Source organism: Lynx rufus, unplaced genomic scaffold (assembly GCF_022079265.1).
Source record: "Lynx rufus isolate CCGP_SWC_20201006 ecotype Redwood Valley unplaced genomic scaffold, mLynRuf1.p SCAF_20, whole genome shotgun sequence".
In the NCBI taxonomy this organism is placed as follows: domain Eukaryota; kingdom Metazoa; phylum Chordata; class Mammalia; order Carnivora; family Felidae; genus Lynx; species Lynx rufus.
In genome coordinates this window covers 28,566,656-28,588,948 of record NW_025814835.1, presented here as the reverse complement: position 1 = coordinate 28,588,948, position 22,293 = coordinate 28,566,656, and the positions used below count along the sequence as shown (strand labels likewise).

Here is a 22,293-nt window from a genome sequence, read left to right as displayed (position 1 = left end):
TCGGACACTTAACCAACTGAGCCACCCAGGTGCCACCCCTGCTGAACTATTTAATAGGCAAAACCATCTCCCATTTAGTGGCTCCTGCCCCTCTTTCTCCTTCCTTTTCAGCACTGTCCTGCCCTTGACCTTCTCTTTCAGAACTGCATGAGTTGCCAAGAACAGCCCAAAGGAAGGACCTCCCCTCAAGGAGCTTAGAATCTATTTGGGAACTGGAACAAGAGGAAGGAAAGCCAGTAGAGTCCAAGACTAGTCTGGGTGGAAATCGGGAGGAGAGACGGCACCACAGGCTGAACTCAGCAAAGAGGGCCCTGTGGGTGTGATGAGGGTCAGGAGACATTGGCGGCTTGCTAAGTGACATCTCTAGGTGCCCCGTGGCATAGGAGGCCCACTGTATGAAAGGAAGGGAAAGATGTACAAGGTGGACAGGCAAATGACCACCCTGAGCAGCAGATGAGGGCATCTCACCTGCTAAATGCCCTGGGATCTTGGACTCCATCTTGGGCATTAGTGGAGCCTGGGTCAGTGCTCCAGGGATGCATCCCCCTGGGCTGAATGAGAATAGGATGAAGGGTGGTACTTTGTGACAGGATCTCAGAGGAGCATGTGCCTTGTCTCTTCCTCTTCAGGCGGGATTGCCAGCTTGTACCTGGCCCTTCTGTTTGGCCACACTACTGTTCCTCTTGCTGACCACGAAGAATGCCAACATGTACAGGATGCCCCTCGGTAAAGTCACTTATCCTGAAGAAAACCGCATCTTCTACATACAAGCCAAGAAAAAAAGGATGGTTGAAAGCCCTTTGTGAGAGCAACCGCACCCACAGCCATGGTCACAAGGGGTGGCTGACCGACTGCCCCAGGTGACCCCCAGGGTCTTGGCAAACTGCTGTTTTTTGCCCGTAACGACTTTCGTACTACTAACCCATTGGCGATCTGCTCTTAGGCTCATTTTGTAGCTTTCTCTTAGACTCCAGGAGCATCCCCAAACATGTGAGAGACCAGATGGTGTGCCCTGGTGGGGCGTTGGTGCTAAGACTAATATATTCATAAGGTCAAGTGCTCCAACAGAACGAAGACATGAGACCAGAGCTAATGATTGACATTTATTGAAATTCTTGGTGTTTGGTTAGGCTACGTGATGTTAACAGTATTAAAAATTAAGCTCTCCAACTAAGCCTCAAATGAATGGAATTCATGGTCACAAAGTCAAAGTCAACCTGAATTCTCAGATAAGCAGTGTGACTTGTTTGAAATCGATACAAGTTACACATGACAGTGGTAGTGCCCACAGCTCATGCCCCGGCCCCTCAGCAGAATGGCCTGGATCCTGCCTTGTGTGGGTGGGATTCTCTTACGGGAGATGGGCTGATTCTTTCCAGGCGGACACAGCTGTAGGAGAGAGAAAGGGATTTTATCAGTCAAAATTATTCTGGAATGTTATTTTTCTTAGACGTGGCAAAGGATTTTTTTAGATAAGGTTTATTATCTTTTTCTTATGAGAATGCATTTGTGTTTTCAATGAGGTAAAATAAGAGAAGTTCCTGGCTTAACCAGTTCCTAGATATTAAAGAAAAGTTACATTTTTATGAAATATTCGGCATAGCTGTTTTCACTTTAATCCACATGTTGATTTTGTAAATGCCAGGAACGTGTAGAACCAAGTTATCAGCATCCAAGGGTCCTTTAACGCCACAATTTGCAATCCATTTGGGATGTTTTACATGTTATAAAGCCTGAAAGTTAAGTTCAGATTGTTTCTGGATGCTTGGAAGTTGTTGAATTTCTTTAAAAAAAAAAAATTCATGAAAAAAAAGTCATTATTATCTGCACACTCACAATATTCTCAGAACCCAAAGGTAAAGGGTTCTCCTGTTTTTCTTTGTTTTAAATTTTTTTTTTCAACGTTTATTTATTTTTGGGACAGAGAGAGACAGAGCATGAACGGGGGAGGGGCAGAGAGAGAGGGAGACACAGAATCGGAAACAGGCTCCAGGCTCTGAGCCATCAGCCCAGAGCCTGACGCGGGGCTCGAACTCACGGACCGCGAGATCGTGACCTGGCTGAAGTCGGACGCTTAACCGACTGCGCCACCCAGGCGCCCCTGTTTTTCTTTGTTTTAATTTTTAAGTCATCAGTCCTATAAACATCCTATAACCAAACACACTGAGGATGCCATAGAAAGTGCCACTCGCCACCTTCCGCTGAATCTGTATGGATTCAGTATTTTGGAGGATTCGGAAAGAGAAACCGTGGAATCCTAAAGGGTTTTTCCCCCCTTTGGGTTTGCAGTGCTCAGTGCAAAATATTTAGGTTGCTGCAGGAATAAACAGAAGAAGGGAAGCCAACCTAAAATATTTCAGGGAGAAGTCCACTTCTTCCTTTTCTCAGGAAAACAAACATTGTTCTGATTTAACAACCCTGTGACCAAAGCCTTTTGAAACCCTGAATTTGCAACCGTCATAGAGTCATGTGGAAAAACTAAATCTTCACCGTGCGAACGGAAATCTCCCTTGTTAGGGAATTTGTGAAATAAGACTTGGTGGGAGGGCAGGGGAGGAGGACTCAAAAACGAAAGCAGAACCAAAGATAAACCAGGAGAGAAGAGTCCAGGCTGTGGTTGAGTGAACCAGAGCCTCTGACATGCCTCCAGGCCCATCTTCACAGGAGCTGGAGTGTTCTCTGTATACCTTCTGCTGGTGGGCTCACACAGGCGTGTAAATAGGAACATTCTAAAGCCTTGTACATTGCCGAATTTAAATGGTATTAATTTTTTCAAGCTGTTTTTGTTACTAAGTGTTACCCTGAAATGAGGTATTTTGTTAGTTTCCTCAGGGATCACTTGGATTCTTTTCCTATTGTTTGTATAACAAATTTCTAGGTAAGAATATGAATAAAATTATACTCACAGCTCAGTTTTGTACAGATTTTGTTTAAAAGTCACCTATGCCTTTTATAGCTATCGTGTGTGTATATTAATCACATGTATAATTGTGTCTTGCTTATATCTGCTTATGTTTTGATGTGCTGGTATCCTGATTCCTTTCTTCTACTTGGTAACAGCACCAGACGTGTCGCTGAGCAAACCCTGTTCAAGTCAGATATATGGGCCCATCCCTGTGGGCCTCCTCTCAACTACACATCGTTCTCCCCACTCAGGGTTGAGACTGGATTACTGAGGATAGCCATGGACGTTCAGGACATGCTCCTAAGACTTTAAGATGAATATCCCGCCAGGCAGCTCCAGGCATCCCGTCCGGGCCCTTGGTACCCCACCAGGACTGGGCCTCAGGGGGCAGCATTCTGGGAGGAACTACTTCTCAGAACGTTGCCCCTGAAGGTGAAGCAGTGCTTGTCTCTGAAACCTGCCTTCAGAGACTGCTCTCCCACCTCCCTTCATCCACGGTTAGCGTGTTTGAAAGAAAACATGGTAAGAATGGAAATTCACTCCAACCTTCAAAGGCAGTCCAAACAAGAAATAGAAGAAGGCCACGGTAGATTAGCCACATTGGAATGCCTTCTGTCAAAACAAAACCTCTTCTACCTATTGTTTCAAGATAATAAATATACAAGAGTGATCTGGTCATTAAATGCCCCCTTTGGTCTTCGGTAGAAAACAGAGAAAAGGTTTTAAGGCTCTTCAGCTAAAGACTCCAAACGCTAAATAGTTACCTATGACATCTGATTAGCATGAAATATGTTGAGATAGGAGGTTAAGTTCAAGATCAGGATTTTCCAAGGGGGGCCTCTTACAGACAATCTTGCAGAAATATCTTTGAGGTTGTTAAGTATAGCAAAATGTTTTATGCATATGAATGTTTTCAGCCTTCCTTTTATCTAACAACCTCCTTCCAAAAGGCTTTCATCTTTAGAGTAAAATCTCCTTTTTTTTTTTTAATTTATTTATTTTGAGAGACAGAGAATGCACACGGGGCAGAGAGGGAATCCCAAGTAGGCTCCATGCTGTAAGCACAGAGCCTGAGGCTGGGCTCGAACCCAGGAACTGTGAGATCATGACCTGAGCCAAAATCAAGAGTCAGATGCTTAACCAACTGAGCCACCCAGGTGCCCCTAAAATCTCCTTCTTGAACCTGCTTTGACAATCCCCCCAGAACATTAGAAGGCTTATAATTTCAAGGCTACAGAGTGCCATTTGCTAAAACAATTAGCAATATAGATCCTGAAGGAATTTAAACAAATATAGTAAATAACAGACTTTTAAAGAAGTGGATTTAAGTCCTCTATAGTCTGCTTTCATAGCTCTTAAAATTGAACTATAAAACACATGTAGTAGATCAAAGCTGACATGTGAAATCGTCTAAACAACTGCTCCAAGGTCTGACCTTAACCTTACTAAATATTAACCAGATAGGTGTTAACATAGCTAAAGCAACCTTACATCTGAGGGGGACCAGGTCAGCCACTGAAGCTTAGGAGTTGAAGGCAGACACAGTGGGGGGGGGGGGGTCTCCAGCACGGGGAGTAGTGGTCTAGGAACAGGTGTCTAGGGAGACCCTTGTGGTAGAAATGGGCACACTGGAGGAATCATGGCTTAGCAAATATAATCATTTAGATCAAGCAGCTAATGTTCCTTGTCTGAGCCCGTACTCACAAGCTATTTGGTTTCCTATGTAGATTTGCCTTCTAGGGGAAACAATGCACTTGTCCATACTCGTGAATTCCTGACCCTGGACAGTTACAGTTCTCATTTTAATTAATAATTCAAGTTTGATAATAGGGGTTTTTTAAGTTGTTTGTTTCTTTGTTTATTTGGTTGGTTGGTTGGTTGGTTGGTTGGCTTTTTTGCCCATACATGTCACCAAAAGCCAAATCACCTCATGGTGTTCCAACAAACTTAAATTTCTGAGGCTACAAAGGTGCATGAGGTCAGGGGTATGTGAGGTTGTGAGGTTTAGGCCAAGACCTAGAGTCGACCAGAGATGGGCAGGTGGAGGAAGTTGGAGCATGGAGAGAGCAGTGTTCGTGGCAGACGGAAACTCATGCAGAAAGGCCTTGAGACAAGGATTGGTGCTTTCAAGGAGTGAGAGAAGGGGCACCTGGGGGGCTCAGTCGGTTTAGCGTCTGACTCGTGGTTTCAGCTCAGGTCACGATCTCACGGTTTCGTGAGTTCGATCCCCACATCTGGCTCTGCGTTGGCAGCATGAAGCCTGCTTGGGATTCTCTCCCTGTCTCTCTCTCTCTGCCTCTCCCTTGCTCATGCTGTCTCTGTCTCTCTCAAAAAAAAAAAAAGAAAAAGAAAAATAGGAGTGAGAGAAGACTGATGTGGCTGGACTACAGTGAGTGAGAGGGCTTGGAGTGGATTCAGGAAACCAAGCAGACAACTGCAGTAGTGCAGGGGAGATGTGGTTTGGCTTGAACTCTAGTGGTAGCAGGGGGATGGAGAGAAGTTTATGGGGGTGAGAGACAAGAAGTGGAATCATGGTAATGGATTCATGTGGGAAGGGAGGGAGAGGGAGGTGTCAAGGATGACTTCCCGAATTCTCACTTGGGTAACAAGGTAGATGGCAGTGCCACACAATGAGATGGCAGCACCCAAGAATCACTTCTCTCATGCTATACATCTTCCCGTCCAATCCCATCTTTCCAGAGCTTCAATCCAGACCTGGTGTTCAACCGTCTATGGGGACTGTTCCAAAAGTATCCATCTCAACTCATCCAGGGCAAAACTCATCTTCTTCAATGACTCTGCTCTCCACCCTGTGCTAACTTACAAGGTAGCACCCTCTCGCCAACCATACAATCCAGAAATAGTTCATCATCCTTAGCTTCATTCCCTCACCTCTAGGCAGTAGCCAAATTCTAAGGATCTTACCTCCTTGATAGCCCCCATTGGCTCACGAATTGGCAAATATTTGTTGAATGACTATCACATGATGGAACTGGGCTTCCATAGTGAACCAGTCAGTCACGGCCTCTGCTCTCACAGAACTTTATGAGGTGAACTGACCAGTAAATGAGGAAAGGGAGTAGCATGATGATGAGGATGTAAGAGGTAGCTGGCCAACGAGGTTGAAGGAACAGTGTTTCAGTGACTTCCTCCTTCTAAGAAACAGAAGACAAGAATATATCACTAAATGCCAGGCATCCACACCAGTTAGCATGCTTTTGGCAGCAAGTAAGAGAATACCTGCCCAAAAGTACTTTAAACAACAGTAGTTTCATTCCTAAAAGTAGAACGTTCTGCTCCAAGTTTGGTGCAGCTGCTCAGTGATGTCATCAAGGATGCAGTCTCTTTCTATCCTCCTCCTCTTTCGCAGCATCCTCAGAAGACTTCATTTTCATCCCCGGGCTTGTTACTTCACGGTCCCAAAACAGCTGCCTTGTTACAAACCTCACAACCACATCAGGAAGAAGGAGGCAACCAGAGTTGCAAGACAGTCATTCTTTCATGTCTCTCTCTCTCTTTATCAGGGAGGAAAATCTTTCCCAAAATGCTTTCGCTTGTGTCTTTTTGGCATAAAAGGGTCATAAGGCCATTCCTGGCTGCAAAGGAGTCTGTAAAAGCATGCATGTGGCATTGTCAGCCCCTACTGTAGCAGGTGAGCTCTGCCATATTGCAGGGAATGCAGGAAGAATGGCTATTGGACAAGCAGACAAACATGTCTGCCACAGTGGTACAGAGTATACAATACCACACAGTATACAGTACCGTCGTGCCCAGACCACACTGAAGAGAGCTATGTGGTGACAGACAAGATTATCTATTGTGGGATTTACAAAGGGGTTTGGGACAGAGACCTAAACCAAGACCTTTTACGCAGAGATGCTATGTGGAATAGTTGCTGGAATATTCCCAGAGTACTTTAGGATACCCCAGCTTCTGACTAACAAGAATCTTGTAGCCTCTGACTAACAAGATGCTAAGCAAAAGGTGAGGCAGCCAGTGATACTGACCAGAGCAAGGAAAGTTTAGGGTCAATTCATGTTTTAATTAGCCCTCTCGATCTAACAGTTGAAGCTTCTAAATCATTCCATGTCAGAAGGCCCCACTGGAAATAGTTAGTTTCAATTCAGTTCCAGCTCAATGAAGCATTGAAAACAAGTGTCTGACATTTTCTGCTTTATGGCTCCAAATAAACAATGAGAAAGCCAGTTTCCTGTTTGGGTTGGGTCCATTGGATCCTAGCCCTTAGAAGCTTTGAATTATATCACAGTGACATGCAAGGACTCGCAGGGGAAGAAATGAAGCAGAGAGGAAAGTTGGCACAGTATCAGGAAATCTAGCTAGGGTTAGGTCCCTCGGACCACAGGAAACAAACGGCAGCTCGAGCATGAGTCAGTGACCCAAGAGCAAGCACATCTTGGGGGAACAAGAGCACATACGGGCAGGTCGTAGGAGCGGCAATTCCACACTCTGAGACCCCATGTTGGCCTCTCAGCCAGATTTGTGGGAGCGAGTAGCCACACGCAGCACCTGAAATAAAGCCAGCCCAAACTGAGGTGTGTTCAAAAGTACACATTGGATTTCAAACATACACGACCAAAAAAAAAAAGCAAAATATCTCAATAATTTTGTATATTTATTAAATATCAAGATGACAATGCCTTGTATACATTGGGTTAAATAAAAGATATTATTAATTTCGCCGTTTAAAAAGTTTGTAATTTGGTCACGAGAAAATTTTAATCGCATATATGACTTGCATTTGCGGCTCATATCATATGTCTATGGGACGGGGCTTGGTTAGACGAGTCCCAACCCTGGGCTCTTAACGGGCTACAAGGTCTCCATGGCAACTCAGATGGCACCGAGCTGTTGGAACTCAAACTTCTAGAGAATCATTATGTCCTGAATGAATGGGTAAGAAGCCTTTCCTGTATCACATTGTGGAGACAGAGTTAGCTAACTCTGGAGTGTCAATTTCAGGTAAAATTTTACACCTTTCCAGGAAGACCTTCTTTTTTTTTTTTTTTTAATTTTTTTTTTCAACGTTTTTATTTATTTTTGGGACAGAGAGAGACAGAGCATGAACGGGGGAGGGGCAGAGAGAGAGGGAGACACAGAATCGGAAACAGGCTCCAGGCTCTGAGCCATCAGCCCAGAGCCTGATGCGGGGCTCGAACTCACGCACCGCAAGATCGTGACCTGGCTGAAGTCGGACGCTTAACCGACTGCGCCACCCAGGCGCCCCTTCAGGAAGACCTTCTCAGAGAGCAGGGGAGGGGCTGAGAGAAAGGGAGAGAGAATTCTAAGCAGGCTCTGTGCTGCCAGTGCAGAGCCCGACATGAGGCTCGAATTCATAAACCATGAGATCGTGACCTGAGCCGGAACCAAGAGCCAGATGCTCAACTTACTAAGCCACCAGGCACTCGGAGGATGTCATTTTTAAAGAATAATCATAACATGGCTACAGAGGGAGAAGACTGATTTTCTTGTGTGTGGAATAAAGTTATGGTGAAGGCAATACCTAAAAAGCAGCCTCAGAAACACTCGGAGCTGGGGCAACCCCACTGGGATAAGCGGGCTGCCGCCCAATGTGTCCATGTGAAGAACAGTGTCCCAGATGTACAAGTGCTCATGAGTCACAAGCGATGAAAAAAAGCAAAGCACCTGGTTATGAAGTAAAAGGGAACAGTGGGACTGTGGATAATTGAAAATTGCACACCCCACCCCAAGCCTACCAAAGCATTCACGTTTCAGATTTTTTTTTTTTTTTAAGTAGGATTCACACCCAGGGCAGAGCCCAGCCCGGGGATTGAACTTAGGACCCTGAGATCAAGACCTGAGCTGAGATCAAGAGTCAGATGTTTAACTGACTGAGCCACCCAGGAGCCCCTCAGATATTTTTAAACACTGTACTAGCCAAACAAAGCCAGTTTGAGAGTTAGATTTCTTGCAAGGGCTCCATATTGCAAGTTCAACTCCCAGGCACTCTTACAAGTGTTCCATAATGTTTGTCAACCAAGTGCATTTATCAGAATTATGCACAAGGATCTTTGAAAAAATACAATTGTCCTATCCCATCCTGAATCTTTAAAGGCTCTCCAGACGATTCTAATGTGCTCTCCTACATAAAAGCAACTGCAAGTTCAGAAATCCCAGAGACTAACAGAAGCTGGATGGCTTCCTGGAGGAGGTGAGACTCTGCCGTTGTTCTGACACATTTTCTCCCTGGGTCATCGGGACTCAGCTTTGGAGGCTCATTTGGGTTCCTCCTGGGTCCCCTGACTACCACCCTTTCTAGAACCACTGCTAAGGTCCAAAGAAATGAGCCATGTCTTGGCGGGCCCTGAAATCCACAGTGATACCAGAGTACAAAGAAGGTGGTCAGGGGCAGAAGGAAGGGCCTGTGGCAGAGAATCTAGTCTTTAAATGCCTGAAGCTTTGCTATGTTGAGTCAGTCCTTCACAGCCACCATCTCCCACCTCACTCCCACCTGTCTCACTGCCAAGGCCATGGTACAGAGTTCACCTTAGCCATCCTCATGGGCTGCCATGTGATTATTTCTTTTCACCTGTAGGAAAGACTTAGAAATGTCTAATTAGATTTTTCATAGACACAAAAAACCCAAAAGAAGAAGGATAACATTGTTAGCCCCCAGGCCCTGCCCTGTACCCCTCCACTCACTGTGTGAGGACAGCTTTGCTTCTCTTTCTGTCTTCTGGGGGCCTCCTCCAATGTCCACACGTGCACCGCTTGTCCTGCCTCTGACCTTCACATTCCTCGTGGAAAGTATCCTGTCACCTGCAGCCCTGCCCCTCACAGCCTGTCACAGCCCCAGGCATGGGGAGCCCCCTTCCTCAGCATCCTGGATCTGATTGGTCAGTATCCTTGCCAGAGCAGTTAAAGTTTCTGAATGTCACCCCCGTGTATATTTGGCCAACTGATCCGTGCAGACAGACTTTGTATGCTTAATACTGCTTGTAATTTAACATAAAGCAGTATTTCTTTCCAGGCTGCAAGGTGGGATCTACGTCCCAGGACTCAGTGTCAGGTCCATGAAGGAAGCGCATGCCCTTGGTGTCAGAATCAGCACAGCCACACCTGGGCCAGATCAGGCCACCACCTGCATGATCTGAGAGGTACCAAGGCCCTATGATGGCTTCACCAGCAGCCGCCCACGCAATCAAAAATTTCTCCCTCGAATTCTCAGTAAAAGAGCATTATGTTGTGACAGCTGCAACTCGTTAAGATCTCAGACAATAAAAACCTGGTGGAATTCGTTTACCTGGATTCTTCCCACCTAATAGTCAGCAAGAACAAATCGTATAGGAAAGGGGTTCTAGAAAGACCAGTTTTGGTGGAGAAATCCAAGAAAGGCGGTCATCTGGCACTAGGGGAGCTGTCACGCAAAGGAAAGGAAAGAGGAGGGGGCTGGAGGAGGAGGGATGTACAAGAGGAAGCCAAGGACGACGCATGATTAAAACACATTCCATGCTGAGCACATGGAAGTGAAGCGAGAAGCCAGCCAGCGAGGACCAAGGAGCCAAGTCAGGTGCGTGCCTGTGCCGCCGGGCAGGCTGTAGGCTTCCCTCCTCCATGCTATTTAGAATACGGTTACTTCCTCTTCCCAGAATCTTGAAATCCCAGCTTGCCTGCCCTAATGGCCATTTTTGTTTTTATCTTCCCAACATACTTCCTACCTTCTTCTGGTAACAGCACCTCCCTTCCCTTAAGAGATCTGCTCCTTCCCATTCATTGGGTTCTCTTGGGGCCGCCAACCTCAATACCCTACACGCAGGCACCTGAGAGTCAAGGGGCTCCGACCTGGCCAATCATTGGACTCTAATCCCCTGGTCAGAGGGATTGGCCCAAAGGAGAGCCACCTGACCCAAACTGGGCCAATCAGATTCCACCCTGCAGGCATTTGAAATTTGAGCAGACATCCAGGGTAGAAGGGAGTTGGAGCTGGGTCTGACCACAGTGGTGTGGAGAAAGGCCATGCAACCTTCATGCGATCTTGGCTTCTTCCCGCAGGGCCTACCCCCCACCCCCTCCCAAGGCCAGATTACTATTAACTTTCATGCAGTGAACTAGCCCCATGACTTTCCAATAAACGGGTACTTAAATGAGTTAGAATCAGTTTCTGTTGTTGTGACCAACAACCAAAACTGATATAGAAGGGGCGCCTGGGTGGCTCAGCGGGTTGAGCCTCCAACTTCAGCTCAGGTCATGATCTCGTGGTTGGTGAGTTTGAGCCCTGCGTCGGGCTCTTGTGCTAACAGCTCAGAGCCTGGAGCCTGTTTCAGATTCTGTGTCTCCCTCTCTCTCTGCCCCTCCCCTGCTTGCACTCTGTCTCTTTCTCTCTCTCAAAAATAAAAACATTTAAAAAAAACTGATAATGGAATATTCAAGTGACACACTTAGCGGATGGAACAGGCTGAGTCAAGAGGGGGTGGGGAACCAAGGGAGGACACCCCTGCCCCCCCCCCTCCCGCCCCATCCCAGGCTGGGAATCTGATATTACTTGCTACATGGGGTTAAACTACTAACTGATGTTATGACCCAAACTCTGCGTCCCCATGGCTAATGCTTTGGGACACACATGGCAGAAAATGCCAGGCTGTGGGAGGGCTCCAGCTGTGCTCCTGGCTCATGTTAACATGGGATGCATGGGCATGTTGAGAATCTCTTTCTGCCTTCAGCAGTTTCTCCTCAGCCTGTTAGCTTCTGCTAATAGGTTGGACCAGAGGGAGACTCAGAGGCAGGAGGCAGGATGCAGGGAGAGGGATTCTGCCAATTTCTTGTCACTGTCCCATGTGAGTCACTGACTTACCACACCCCCCTCAGAAGTCCCAGGTGTAGGACCAGCCCGGAGGTCCCTTTCTCAGCTGAGTTCTGTCCCTGCACTAAAATTAATGTCCTGACTAGGAAGCAACAACCTGGGAGGATGATGAGAAATGGGGGAAGTCTTATCCCCAGGCCCTTTCCAAACACATTCTAGTATAAATTCACTCCTTACCAAAAGAGACTGGCAATTCCTGGCCACGATCAAATGTCACTTTCTGGGGAGCAGCCTGGAGACACAAGAAGAACACGTTTTCGAGCTGGGCAGTGAGGGCCCTGTCCTGACCCTCTGTGCTTTAAAATGTCCTAATCTGACTTCCCTCTGGCCATGCCCTTCCCTACAGGATGAAAAGCCCAGGGGACCCAGAGGATGTGTCCACCGGGAGCCTGGGACCCCCTTCTAGACCTTGCTTTGAACACCCACGATCACAGAATGTCCTGCCCAAATGGCCAGAGCCTGCTTCCTGGGCTCCCATAAGGACGCCTTCCCTGAGTCATTCTTCTGAGAGGACCCTGTGCTTGCAGGTCACAGACCTTCGGGCCCACGGTGCTACTAAGAGACAGCTGATAGAGGTGGGGGTGACCATAGCTTGGATATGTCCCCTGAGTTGCCTGTGTACAAGCAGGAGGCCCTGTTGTGCAGGACAGAAATGAGATGGGGTCTACCAAAGCCCTCTTTTCGTGCTCTTGCCCCAGCCCCATAAATGTTGGGGGAGGGCCTGACAGGAAGCAAATCAATTCTGCTCCCTGGATCTCAGCCATTATGTGTGTCTGGGGGGGGGGGGGGGGGGCTAAGAGGCAAGACTGGGTCCAGATTCAAACCTCATGACTCAACAGTCAATAAATCTCCCCTACATGTAATCAGGGAGAGTTTCATTAAACTTTATTTGCAGAGATACTCTAGGCTTGACACTCAGGAGCTCACAACTATATCAACCCCAAGGCAAACCCAGGCCCCAAGCCCATTCCAGGAGGGAGCGGGCCTCAAGGCCCAGCCCCAGCAGCAAAATCTTGACCAGCACGCCTCAGGTGTGGCAAAGGCGAACCCCAGATGGAGGCTCCAGCAAGCAGAGCACAGGGAAGCCACAGTGGCCAACCGAGGACTCACCCGTTGGCTCACCTGGGGTAGCGAGTTGGCAAACATGTCTGCCTGCTTACTCACTGTTCCTGACCGGCAGGACATGCATCCTCTGGGCCAGTGGCTGTCATCTCCTGTTCCCTTTCCCCTTTTTTAAATGGAAGCTTCTATTGTTATTCTGTCCCTCCCCCAAAAAGATTATATATAGGGTGTGTTGAGGGGCACATTTCTCTTTTCACGAGGTCACACAGTGCACATCCAGCCCTGAGGGCGAAGGGTATTCAATAGACTTCTGGTTGTCTCCCAGGGGGAGGTGTGAGCAATGTGGTATTATCTTAAGTAGGAACATTTTTGAAGTTGTGTATGTGGGGAGAAGAGGGTGTGTGCGCTGGGCAACAAAGTAACTGTTGTCTTTGTTCAGTCTGCACCCACCTCCCACCCCTGACACTTCCGGTCACAGACCTTGAACCTCTGACTGCCGAGGGAGGCCCATGAGCCAGGTTAGAACAATCACTGCACTTTACCGCAGTGATTGATTCAGGAAGGTCATATGACAATGACAATAGCTGCCAATTTCAATTCTTGTGGCTGGAGACTGTAGAAGTCCTTTCTTGGTGACACAAGAAAATGTGAGTCCAAGGGCTAGAATGTGAGTACAAGGCTGTCAGTGTCCATGTTCCCCTCTGTGTGGAGAAAGACCAGATGAAGTAGGAGAGAATGAGGCAAAGAGAAGAGAGAGAGTGTGTGTGTGTTCTGGAAGGCCCAAGTGTCTGGGTCTGGTCCCTGAGGTGCCATAAATTCCCTGATTCCTGTGTGTCTTCTTTATCTATTGATTCTCTGAACTTACCTTTTCTGGTTAAGCTAGTATAGAAAGTGTAGTTATCGGGGCACTTGGATGGCTCAGTTGGTTAAGCATCTGACTTCAGCTCGGGTCATGATCTCACAGTTGTTAAGCTCAAGCCCTGCATTGGGCTCTCTGCTGTCAGCGCGGAACCCGCTTCAGAGCCTCTGTCCCCCTCTCCCTCTGCCCCTCCCCTGCTCCCACGTGCTCTCTCTTGCTCTCCCTCAAAAATAAATAAGCATTTTTTTAAAAAGGAAAGTGTAATTCATCTAAAAGTCCCAGCAAACCAACCATTTCTGAACATTTGAGTTGAACTCTCTCAAATCATGGCCTTTTACAATACTTTCTGGACGAATCCACATAAGACACGATGGACAGAATGGCATTGGATGGGAGAGAAGTAAGAGACTCTAAAGCACTTTGGGAGATGGAATTAGGACTTAGTGGTTTACTTCACGTGGGGAATAAGACCAAGTCAAGGACGACCGTCTTGGGCAGCCGAGTGGTGGTGACAGTCACTTCTGTGAAGTGAAACACAGAAGAGAAGCAAGTTGAAGAGTTTGGAGCAGGGGAATCCAAGTAGAGGCTCCAGAGAGGCAGGTGACCACAGTGGTCTGGGGCTTGGAAAGTGCCTCAGGCTGCAGATGATAATTCACCCCATGAGTTAATGAAATGACCCAGGAGAGCATAGGGAGTGAGAAGATGAACACAGGACCCAGAGAAAATCCACTGTCAAGCTGCAACAGAACAAGAAGGGCATGAGAAAGGCTGAGAAGTAGTAGCCAGAGGGGCAGGAAGAAAACCAGGAGGGTGGGGACCACAGAACCCAGAGGAAGGACAGATTTATTTATTTTTTCTTTTTTTTTTTTTTCTCCTTTAGAGAGAGCGAGGGTGGGGAAGCTGGGGGGTGGGTGAGGGGCAGAAGGAGAGAGAGAGAGAGAGAGAGAGAGAGAGAGAGAATTTCAAGCAGGTTCCACACTCAGCGTGGAGCCCAGTGCAGGGATTGATCCCATGACCCTGGGATCATGACCTGAGCCAAAATCAAGAGTCAGAAGCTCAACCAACTGAGCCACCCAGGTGCCCCATAAGGACAGATTTCAAAAAGAAGGGAGTGTTAGTGGTGGCTGCTCTCCCAAGAGACTGATGGTGAGATCCCACAGTCAGGAGGTCTCTGATGACCTTGGGAGGCAGACCTTGGGGTGGTGGGAGCAAAAGCTGGGGCGTCTTGCATTCGGGAGAGAATAGGAGGTAGAAGTGCAGACAGCGAGTTAGGAAAACTTTGCTAATCTTTAAAGAGTTAAGAAAAAAGAGAAGAGCTACCCGGAAGGGAGATGGGAGGGATATTATTTTAAATATGGGAGCCACTTGGGGTCGTTTAAGTGACTTCAATTTTGTTGCATACTCCTGTGTGATCTCATTTGCACCATATAATAACCCTGTGAGGAAGTTTTCCCGTTCTACAGACATGGCAACTGGAACTTAGACCACATGAATGTCCCGGGGAATGGTGGGAAGTTTGGAAGAGAAGACACAGCCATTCCTTCCCTCCCTTTACACTCACTGTCGCCCCATCATACTAAGGCCCCTGAGGCTGAGAAAGGTTATGCCTTGGCCAGGGCACACAGCCAATAAGTGACAAAGCCTGGATTTGAACTTGTGTCTGCTGAGGTGTCTGTGCTCACCACTTCCAGGGAGCCCTCATCACAGGTTCCCAGGGCCTCTCCTGTGCCCTCTCGAGCCCTGCGTGGCCCCATCACACACCAGAGCCTGTAGTCCCACAGGAGTGCAAGGCGATGTGCCTGGGGGAAGGGAGCCTGGAGAAGAACATACCAGGTCCTTCCCTTTCACTCAGTGATAAGTAACTTAAAATACTTGTAATTATTTTATTATAAAAATAATAATATGAAGTAATATAGAAGTCATATAAAAATGCCTTTAATAATTTTAATATAAAAGATGATTTTTATATTAAAAATAAACACAGAGACATTGTTAAGCAGGACACAAGAATCACATGAATTTCCAAGATGAAACATGAGACTTCTATGAAATGTCTTGCTGGCAGTTGCCAGTTTGGACTCCAACCAGCTCCTGTTTAGAATATTTCCAAAGAAAACTATGAAAAACAACTGGCAAACAGGATGAAGGGCTTAGTACGGAATGTCAGATTTCTGGTCTGTCCCACTCACCTTCCAGGCTCAGCTAACCCCACTGCCGCACAAGAGCCTCGCTGGATTCCCCCTCTATATCCCTTTGGCTTTCCCCCATCTGCTTGGTTTCCCCTGCGGTCTGGGATGGCTCACGAAGCCCTCCAGGACGGCGGTATCTCCCTCGGCTAAGCCCCTGGATTAAGCCAGTGGGTTCACAGCTACGTGCATGGTCGTATTATCCAGCTGTGGCGTATGGAGGGTTTGCCTCATTAAGCATCTTGAGAGTACGGACTGCAAGTTCCACACCTCTGTGGCCCACACACGGAGCAAGATATCGTTCCCAGAGAAAACAATAAGAGCCACACCAACGTAGATTTAATGAAGACTCGCATATGTGGTCCCATCTGAACCCCATAATAGCCCCACGAGGAAGTTTTCCCATTTGACAGATGTGAAGACTGACACTGACAGGCTAATTGTAAGGTCATGTAAGGAGGAAGTGATGGCACCATTGTCAGGCCAGAGTCTGGGCTCTCAACCACCATGAGACCTAGGTGCACAAAAATATTTATTGGTGTTTTCTTTTTCCTCTTCTTCCTCTTAAAATGTTAGCAGAGGACCATGGAGTGATCTTCATAGACTCTATCCAGAACAAAAGAATCACCTGGCAAAGCCCTTCTCTCATTTCTGATCCACAAAATCATTTGATGAAATAAAATGGATGTTGACTTAAGCCACCAAGTTTTGGAGAAGTTTGCTAGGCCTCAACGGGAAGCTGGGACACCCTCACGGGTCTCCAACGGCCTCCTGCTCAGAGATGGCATTTCACCCTTATTATCAAGGCACATTGGGCAAGTTTGTATTGAATGCCCTCCCAGCTACCCGCAGTGTCCTGTCCTAACATCCAGGGCTCTTTAAGGTCCTCTGCCACACCCAGGCATTCCTGAAGATCCCCCCAAAGTCCTCCCACCCCCAAGATGCCCCAAACCTGCTCCCAATCCTTCACTCCCTTCCCAGCCCTCCCTCCATCCTTCCCTCTAACGTGTTCAGACGTGTTAGTGTTTTAAAGGAAGCATCTGGAAACCCCAAAGAAACTCCAAGGTGAAGACTAGAAAGAGATCAACTAAAACAGTATCTCTGGGGGAGGCTTGGGAGGAGAGAGCCTGAGGGTTTAGCCACCCTCCTGATATTTTTCTCCGTCTTACACCCAGAGCCTCCTACATGAACCAGATGAAGACCACCCACTTTACAGCAGGTGTGGGAAGATGCCCACCCCCCTCCACCAGCTTCTCATGAATAGTCGCTACCTTTTAAATCTAAAAATGACTTGACATTTCATTTCCTTTGGAGCTATGGCATTACAGACCTCATTATCTTTTCAGGGAGAAAACTTCTGTCAGTGATGTAAATTTGAAGGTTGGGTTTGAGAGTGAACGGCTAAAAAAGAATTCTTGAGACATTTTTGATGCAAAAGGTGATTTTATAGCACAAGGACAGGACCCATAGACAGAGAGAGCTGCACTGGGGTTGTGAGGACTGATGGATTATATACTTTTATGTTGGTGGAGGCAGTGGAGATAAAGGAAGTTTCTAAGGAATTTTGAAGTAATCCTTTCAGGACCTTGAGGGGCTAGCTGCTGCTAAGGTAAGGTCACTTTCAGTCTCTAGCAAAAAACACATCAACATTAAGGCAGCTATGAATTCTCTGAGGAAAGTCACACTCTGCATGTCTCAGGTCATATCAGCAGAGATTTAATTTAAGCCATATTTGTCTTGTCTTTGTTTTCTTCATCGTTTTCTTCATCATTAGGATCAATAAAACATTAAGGGCACCTGGGTGGCTCAGTCGGTTAAGCATCCGACCTCGGCTCAGGTCATGATCTCACAGCTCATGAGTTCGAGCCCTGCGTCAGGTTCTGTGCTGACAGCTCAGAGCCTGGAGCCTGCTTCAGATTTTGTGTCTCCCTCCCTCTCTACGCCTCCCCCGCTCACACTCTGTCTCTCTCAAAAATAAACATTAAAAAATTTTTAAGAAAAAATATTAGTATAGGTACGTTTCTTTCAGAGCCTGTCATAAACATCAGACCTCTACCGTGAATCCTTTCTTCCCTTCTGCTCAACACAACCCATCCTTCCCTTCCAGCGCTGTTCTGATTATTAACCAAGAACCCATTGAAACTGGGATTTCCCTCAGCCCTGCCCAACTGGGTTTTTTTTTTAATCGTTTTAATGTTTTTATTTATTTTTGAGACAGAGACACAGCATGAGCAGGGGAGGGGCAGAGAGAGAGGGAGACACAGAATCCAAAACAGGCTCCAGGCTCTGAGCTGTCAGCAGAGAGCCCGACGCAGGGCTCGAACTCACGAGCTATGAGATCATGACCTGAGCTGAAGTCGGATGCTTTACCGACTGAGCCACCCAGGCACCCCCAGCTGGGGTTTAAATAAGCCATTAACCACATCTAACCAGGCCTTCTTAATGAAAAAAAAAAAAAAAAAAAAAAAAAAAAAAAAAAAAGATCACCCTGGAAGATCAATGTCACTGTCCTATTATGAGGCTGCCCATAAAACTCCAGACAGCTTTGTTTCCACCTTTTTCCACCTTTGGATCTCCTGTACCTGCCCAAGGCTTTGCGCCATTTTCCCAAAGCCTCTGAGGAAAGCCGAAAAGCCAGAGTTCACAGAATTGCATGACTCAGTCTTTGTCCAAGTGTGAGGCAGCACATCCTGTGTCCTTACCAAGGCGGCTGGTCACCGAATTATAAAGGTCTTTGTAAAGACCGTATCTACTGGAGGAGAGGAAGTTTCACATGCCAACTCACACCGCCATCTATGGGAGCCCTCCCTCCGCCCCCTCCACCATGCCATTCCTCAGGTCACTCCCTTCCCCCAACCGAGAAAGGCCTCTCTCCTGTCCAACCCTCCCAAGTCCACTTCAAGCCCACCTCCTCTCTGAAGCCTCTTCTGACCATATAAGTGACTTTTTTTTAAGTGTATTTATTTATTTTGAGAGAGAGCACAAGGAGGGGCAGAGAGAGAGAGGGAGAGAGAGAGAATCCCAAGCAGGCTCCACGTTCTGCCCTGAGGCTCAATCTCACTGACCAGGGGATCGTGACCATAGCCAAAATCAAGAATCCAATGCTTAACTGACCTAGCCACCCAGTGACCTTTCTCCATTCTCACACTGCAGATGGCAACATGTGTTCAACTTGTATCAATCCTGGAGGCGCCTCCACCCTGGGGGAGTGAAATCGTTTGTGGACCCTGCCTGTCGTCCTTGTGTACCCAGCATTACCTTTAAGTTCTGGAGGGCAGAAGGTGTGTGCGTGCCACGTTTGAATGCCCCACAATGTCTAGCAAAGGGCAATGGGAATGGCAGACCACGATAAATACCTTCTAAATACATGGAAGGGAAGGGGCCCCAATGGCTCTGTCACTAATGATGTAACGGACACTAATAGTTGCCTTTAGTAAGCCCGTGGGGCCCTGCAGACAGACACGGAGACACGTGCCAGGCTCCAGGACTCCCAAGAACTCAACAAGCCGGAGGGACCCCTGTTGGGAAGGAGACTGTACTTGGGGGGGGGGGGAGGAAGACCCCCCAGCTTGAGAACCCTCGAGGGGGAGGGGCTGCCGGCAGCGGCTGCCCCCATCTCCACTCCAGGCCCCTCGGGGAGAGTCGTTTCCGCGGCGGGACCGGAGGACACAGTGCTCCGACGGCACCTCGCTGCGCGCACCGGCGGCCTGGGGGACACGACTGTCGGCGCGGCCGGGCTTCTCCCCCGCGCCCCGGGCCACCGTGCGCAGAGCGAGGCTCCCTGGACAGAGATGCGCCGCTCCCGCGGCGGTGTCGGGAGGCGCTGCGGAACCCGCCTGAAAATCCTCGATTAAACTCGCCCTCCGTTAGGTTAAAACGGTGCCTTCCTGAAAAGTGGGTCGCGGTGTATATTAGAACATGCAAATTTCTCTGCCTCACAGGTGGCTGAAAGGGGGGCGCTGCGAGCGGAGGTTCCTGCGGGGAAGGAGGGAGGAAGGGAGGAAAGGCTGTGGAAGATCCTAGAAGGGAGGGGCTCCGCTGGGAGGGGAAACAGCTCCAGTTGTTACTCTAGTTGGCCCGACCTAGCTGTGTGACCTCGGCTAACAGACTAACGCACTTCCTTCCCCTCCAGGTCTCAGCTTGTTGGTCTGCAAGAAAAAAAAGTTAGGGCCAGAGTAGTGGTTCTCAAAGTGGTCCTCAGACCAGCAATAACAGCAAGTTCCCCTGGGAACGTGCATTTCTGCCCCCTCCCCTGACTTACCAAAGAGGAAGCTCAGGGCAGAGCCCAGCTGTATGTCTTTGAATAAGATCTCCCAGAGATTCTGATTCATGCTGGAGTTTGAGGGCTGCTGGACGACATGATCTAGAAAGTCTCCTGGAGAGAAGAGAGCGCGTACTTAGAGCGGTGCATGAGGCCGCCCCAGGGCCTCACTAAGTGAGGTCTTCAAGAGGTCCAGGTTCCTAAGGCAACAGGCCTCCTCATCTGCATAAAACTGCTAAAACTTTCTTTAAGGACTCTGTGCCTTTACACCTGCTATTCCTTCCTCTTGAAATAGCTTTTTTCTTCCACTACCTGTCTCCTATTTGTCCTTCAGAACTGGTTTTAGTGGTCACCTCTTCCAGGAAGGCCTCCTAATTAATACCTCTCTTCTCAAGTCAGGTGACTCCACTCCACACTGTTTTAGCATTTTATAAATATCTCTGTTATATCATGGGCCACCTTTATCTGGTCTCCCATCAGACTGAGCTAGATGTGGGCAGAAACTTTTATTTTTGTACATTCAGTGCCTGACACAGCGCCAGTCATAAAACATGTCCTCAGTAAACATCGCTGCTGAAGTGAGAGAATGGATGATTTGAATCCTGGTGTCAACCACCTGAGGGCTCAGATAAGGACTTTGGATTCTTCTTAACCCCTCATCAGTGATAGCTGAGTCCTCGTGTCATAAATACCCAGCGATTGCTTGGCCATCAATGCTTCTTACTATTAATAATTCTCTATAGCATATTGCGTAATCCAGGTTTTTCCATGTCTGTTAGCCCATTTGAATCTCTCAGCAATCTTGTAAATTAGGTTAGATAAGATATTGTTTTCATCCTTTTAACAGCTGAGATCATGAGTCATAGATATTAAATGGCTTTCATGGTTACCTTGAGTTACTGTCTCTCTCCCTCTCTCTCTGTCCCTTCCCCACTCATGAGAGCGTGAGCACACGTGCGTGCCCTCTCTCTCAAAATAATTCTTAGAAAAAAAATTTTTTAAAAAGAGTGTATAAGGGGCGCCTGGGTGGCGCAGTCGGTTAAGCGTCCGACTTCAGCCAGGTCACGATCTCGCGGTCCGGGAGTTCGAGCCCCGCGTCAGGCTCTGGGCTGATGGCTCGGAGCCTGGAGCCTGTTTCCGATTCCGTGTCTCCCTCTCTCTCTGCCCCTCCCCCGTTCATGCTCTGTCTCTCTCTGTCCCAAAAATAAATAAACTTAAAAAAAATTTAAAAAAAAAAAAAAGAGTGTATAATAAATCCAATCTGGAGTGTGTCAGTCTATTAAGGCAGTAGGAGACTTGGGAGACAAAGGAGTCATGGGTGACAGAGTCACTAGGGGTGACATCACTGTGGCAGATGCAGAAATTGCACAAAGACTGGTTAGCGGAGGCCCCCTGGGCAGACCTAGCCCTGAGTGCCAAGCTCACCTCTTTGGATTTCTGTCTTCTAGATTTTGGCTTGCTAATCACTCACTATCTTATTTTGATGTTTTAGGGAACATTTTTTAAAATATTTTCTTCAGATCGTTTTAATTATTTTCTGAGGGAGGGTTGGTCCAGATTAGCTGGTCTGCCTCTACTAGGAGCAGAAGTCTGATATGAGGTGTGGATAGAGATGAAGATTGGAAGTCTCCAGCAAAAGAGGGACATGAGTAGAGATATTAATCAAGTATGGGGTTGTTTGAGGGAGTAGCTGCAGGGGTCACTAGAGGGGTGGGAACAGAAGAAAAAGAATTCTTTTTCTTGATTTCCTTCCCTTGCTCCAACCAACTTAAAGAATGAAAGAATTTATTGGGTTAATTCTCATATTGGTACTTCTAATCCTACTTAAACCTGTGGGATTTCAAAAACAGGCAGCATTGTCCGACTTACTTAATTACTTCCTTGTTGGGGAGCCTTCGATTCCAACTGCCAACTGTCCCGAGAGGAAAGGGAGACCTAAGCCACAGAGAGATTAATCCTCCCCCCTGCCTGGGAGCACTGAACCATTGTCCCTGCTCCAACTCGAGTGCCCGTGCCCCCCCCCCCTGCCACCCAGGTGCGTGAGCTGGGCTGCTAGCCGTCCATAGCGGGAAGTGATGGAGACCTCACGGACGGAGAGGCCCCGAAATCCTCCGAGATGCCGGCCCTGATGCTGTTTTCTTATATGAGAAAGAGAAACCACTGTTTGTCCAAGCTGGTGCA

General features: G+C 47.7%; 1 protein-coding gene across 3 annotated transcripts in view; it reads left to right on the top strand.

The window, feature by feature from the left end:
• The window catches only part of SLC14A1 (solute carrier family 14 member 1 (Kidd blood group)), a 51,323-nt gene extending 50,153 nt beyond the window's left edge, over positions 1-1,170 (top strand). For all 3 annotated transcript variants that reach the window (XM_047086251.1, XM_047086250.1, XM_047086249.1), the window contains one exon: positions 630-1,170. In XM_047086251.1, coding sequence (XP_046942207.1) covers positions 630-806 — 177 coding nt within the window. In that variant the 3' untranslated portion in view covers positions 807-1,170. The remainder of the gene's footprint in view (positions 1-629) is intronic.
• Positions 1,171-22,293: the final 21,123 nt, after the last annotated feature.